The following is a 4,335-nucleotide window of genomic DNA, read 5'->3' on the forward strand; positions in this document are numbered from 1 at the left end:
CTAGTATTTAACGCAGCTGTATTCTCAAGTCTCGAACCGAAGACTTTGGTTATGGTAGAACAACCCTATGTCAATTGATCTACGTGCTTGTTGGTTAACAATGATAATTTCTCATCTAATGTTTTCAGCATTATATCGATAAAATAAAAATTTCTTACTCGTTGTAATAATTGTGTGACTCTTATGGATTTTATAATCGTGCAAGTTGCACAAGTGTTCGGGCAAGAAACTATACATTATATTGACTCTTATGGATTTTATAATCATGCAAGTTACACAAGTATTCAGATAAGAAACTATACAGTATATGCTGATAAGTTGGCTAATTTAGGCTATTCGCTTTGTACTTTAGATTACTGAAATGATATATATGATGATTTCTAACATTTTTCTTTCCAAATGATATGATTTTACTGGAAATGCAATCATGCAAGTCAGATTGTATGGAACAAGTCCAAATGATTATTCTAGTTTAATTTGTTTTTCATATGTAGCTGTCCGTTTTATTTTATTTTCAAAATTTTAGTAACATTTTTTTTTAAACAAAAATTGATACGATAGATTTAAATGTAAACCAAACCTTTGATTTTTATATATATCTCCTAGAATGAGTCTAGGAATAGACTAGCTTACCATCAAGTGTACCAAGTGGCCCGCTATTATTTATTTTTTCGTTCAATGTTGTAGGACAATAAATATAGTTCGACCCTTTCTGATATTAATGTTACTATTGATATAATTTCTAATAATTTTAACAGCAAGCTAGCTAGGCAAAGGTTGAAGAAATATTGTTTTAATTAATATGTTCGCATTCATTAGTTTGACCACTGCTTTCATATAGATTTCATGTCCATTCATACAAAATTTTCCATCCCACAAAGAGATCCTCTATCTCAAATTGGTGCCAATTCCAAATAAATTAAGAAAGAAAATGAAAGCTTCCTAACTTTAGTATTCAAGCACCTGTAATATTTCCCTTTCAAGAATTAAATTGTGATTTGATCAAGAGATTGGACTCAACCTTGGGAAGACTATAGCAATTCACTGTTACAAACTACACGTAGGGGAGACAGTTTTTCTTTGCAATATGTCACTGCTATGTCTAGCTGTTGAGTTGAATGCAAAAAATCCCATAATCGATCACGTGTTTAAAATTTAAAGTAGTACACCTATGAGCTTATAATACATATATTTTTATTTTTGTTTTTTAAAAAGTTAAAAAAACCAAAGCCTAAATTGAATTTTTAATTCCTATTTTTCTTAGGGTTCGAATACGGGTGGTTTTTCAAATAAAACTCTTTGAAACTCACTCGGTGCTAAACCATTGGGGCATGTGAGCTTATAATGTCGCTCATCATTAGTTATAATTACGAGTCATGTTAGAAATCTTAATATTTGATTCTCAATTTCAAGATTTTGTAATTTATCAATTACAAATAAACTAATAAATTATTAGTTAAAAGTCAAATTTTAGGTTCCTAGCAATGATACAAGTAAAATTGGTATTTGGAATCTCAAAATGTACAATAATTAGGTATCGAAAGAGCTTTTTCTATTAAAGCCACTTTAAATCAATTCACAAACCTTTGCTCTATTTCTGCGTGGATAAAATTATCATTTCAAAGTTCATTCATTGCGAAATTCAGAGTCAAAGTTGAATTGCTTATTTATTAATTAATCTAATTATAAACAAAGCTTAACTTAATATTTGGCTAGCCGATCTGCAGCCGACTGCATATGGACATGGAGCTTAAATAAGCCCATCGGCTTTGTTCTGTGACTTCTGTCCCCCGGATCGAGCCATGCAATTAGGTGGGTCCCTTCCGACCCAAATCGTCGGTTTACCTGGCGGCAATCAATTGGTGACAGCTAATACGTTTTTGAAAAGTAAGAATGTTCTGCGAACGGGAAAACGATTTGTACGTGTCAGCCTGTTTTACGATTTGAGACAACACACCAAAAACTATTAAAAAAAAAAAAGAAAAAAAAAAGATAAAGCCATCAGCACTTGTATGGTGGCTACCTATCTCTCTTTGGCACGTCATCGGCTCCATAACTCTTTATCTAATCAACAATGAAGAGAAAGCATAAAAGCAAGCTGAATCACCATAATACCCATTTTTTACTCTTTTTTATTATTATTATTTTTAACCGGGTTTAAATTTCCCATAACGTAAGTAATTAAAATTTGCATGTTGCATGCTTACGTGATCAAGTTCAATAGAGAATTCAGAAAAGGAAGTCTTACTTTTACATCCACAAGGTTGAAAGAGAGTGTCGTTTTGTGTGTATGAGAGCGCGTTTTCCTTCAAAAGAAGACACGTATATTAATGGGCGGTACCGAATCCCATTGACTTCAGCAATTTTCTTAGCTTATTGCTTGTTTTTCTATATATATGTTTAAGCTCGCCCAACATTTCGCTCTCTGCTCCAAAGACTTCAATTTTGTTTCTTCAGTTCTCTAACTCAAATTAAACACACAAAACACTTTCTTGTGTTATTAGAATTTCAAAGAAATTACACCCAAAAAAAAAAAAGAATTTCTAAGAAATTAAGCTTGTCGAGTAATTGAAATGGGAAGGCCACCAAGCTCCGACAAAAATGGACTGAAGAAAGGTCCATGGACTGCTGAGGAAGATCAGAAGCTTGTTGATTATATTCAGAAACATGGTCATGGAAGATGGAGAACCCTTCCCAAGAATGCAGGTTTGCATGGATAAATATATTAATGTCATTTTTGTTAAGCGGTGCTTGTTAATTAAGAGGTACCAAGTTAGCTTTTATGCAGGGCTATTTTATATTGGTCATATTAATTAATGGCTATTTTATGCAGGGCTAAAGAGGTGTGGAAAGAGTTGCAGGCTTCGCTGGACAAACTACTTGAGACCTGACATCAAGAGAGGAAAGTTCTCTCTTGAAGAAGAAGAGGCCATAATTCAATTACACAAAGTTTTGGGAAACAAGTGAGTACACTTCCATCTTAGAACTAATTTTGGTCCTTTTTAAAGAATCTTTGCTCTAAAATTACTTAATATTCTAGTAAATATTGTGAAGGAAGTAATCTTACATCATATAAGAATAAATCTTGAAATAAATATATAAATTTGGTGCCTCTTAGTTCATAAGCTAACTTTTGAGTATGAGTTAAGTTAGTAGACTTTTCAATAAATATATTACCTACTTCTTAGACTTGTAGTTAGAGTTTTTTAACTCTCATATCTAGCTAGGCTTATGCATATGCAAGTCATTTTTTTTATTTTTTATTTTATATTTATTGTCTAATTTTCTCATCATCATTTACATCGTTCTACTACAGGTGGTCAGCAATTGCTTCTCGCTTGCCGGGAAGAACTGATAACGAAATCAAGAACTATTGGAACACACACATCAAGAAGAAACTATTAAGAATGGGGATAGATCCTGTGACTCATAGCCCTCGCCTTGATCTTCTTGAACTCTCATCCATTCTTAGCTCATCTCTTTGCAACTCCACTCAACTTAATGCTTCAAATCTATTGAGTCTCGGGTTATTGAATCCTGATCTATTGAATTTAGCCACCACTCTCTTATCTTGCCAAAACACAACTCCACAATTTACTCCTCAAACCTTTCAACAACAAAATCATCAAGCTCTCCAATACCCAATTAATCAAGCTTGCTTAAAGACACCTGTTGATTCAAATCCTCCATACGTAAATGAAACACAGACTCCACAAGCCATTTTGGAGCAACTTTCTTCCAATCCCACAAACTTTAGCTGGCAATATATTCTAACAAACTTGTGTCAAGAAAATGTAGAGCCTCAAAGCATGTCAAAAGGATCTAATCCAGCGTCAAACTACAGAGGCCCAGAAACTGAAAATCAATCGAGGATTGTTGAACCATCATTAAACCAAAACCAAGCATATTTTAACAACAATATGCATGGTGGCAGTATCGCGAACATGAGATTTGGATCAGTTCTAGCAACGCCTTCATCTAGCTCGACTCCATTGAATTCATCGTCCACAAACTACGTCAATGGGTGCACTGAAGATGAGAGGGACAGTTACTGCAGCAATTTGTTGTTTGATAGCTTGGATGCGATTGGACTTGTATAATAAAATACAATATGTCACAATAATTTTTTTTGGCAATATTAATTTGAGATTCAATCTTACTGAAGTTGTAATGTAATCTACATGAATTACTCTTTTATGAGTTAATTAAATTTTTGAGAAATTTACAATCGTCCACGTTTGTTTTGCCTTTTTCAAATTAAATTTTTGGGAAATTTACAATTGTCCACCTGTTTGTTTTGCCTTTTTCAAAAATACACAAACACTTTTTTTTTTC

At 33.1% G+C, this 4,335-nt stretch overlaps 1 protein-coding gene across 1 annotated transcript; it reads left to right on the forward strand.

Annotated features, from left to right (window-relative positions):
- Window positions 1-2,395: 2,395 nt before the first annotated feature.
- LOC18054327 (transcription factor MYB41) lies at window positions 2,396-4,122 on the forward strand. Its single transcript, XM_024177951.1, has 3 exons — window positions 2,396-2,706; window positions 2,834-2,963; window positions 3,317-4,122. The coding sequence occupies exons 1-3, from the start codon at window positions 2,574-2,576 to the stop codon at window positions 4,098-4,100; spliced, it is 1,047 nt and encodes a 348-aa protein (XP_024033719.1). The 5' UTR covers window positions 2,396-2,573; the 3' UTR covers window positions 4,101-4,122.
- The last annotated feature ends 213 nt before the right edge of the window (window positions 4,123-4,335 follow it).

Source organism: Citrus clementina, unplaced genomic scaffold (assembly GCF_000493195.1).
Source record: "Citrus clementina cultivar Clemenules unplaced genomic scaffold, Citrus_clementina_v1.0 scaffold_1, whole genome shotgun sequence".
Taxonomy (NCBI): Eukaryota; Viridiplantae; Streptophyta; class Magnoliopsida; order Sapindales; family Rutaceae; genus Citrus; species Citrus x clementina.

Bases quoted from the DNA above. Each gene is read 5' to 3' on its own strand.
- LOC18054327 (XM_024177951.1), top strand. From the start codon at position 2,574: ATGGGAAGGCCACCAAGCTCCGACAAAAATGGACTGAAGAAAGGTCCA. The intron at 2,707-2,833 runs GTTTGCATGGAT...TATTTTATGCAG, and splicing joins AACCCTTCCCAAGAATGCAG to GGCTAAAGAGGTGTGGAAAG. The intron at 2,964-3,316 runs GTGAGTACACTT...GTTCTACTACAG, and splicing joins CACAAAGTTTTGGGAAACAA to GTGGTCAGCAATTGCTTCTC.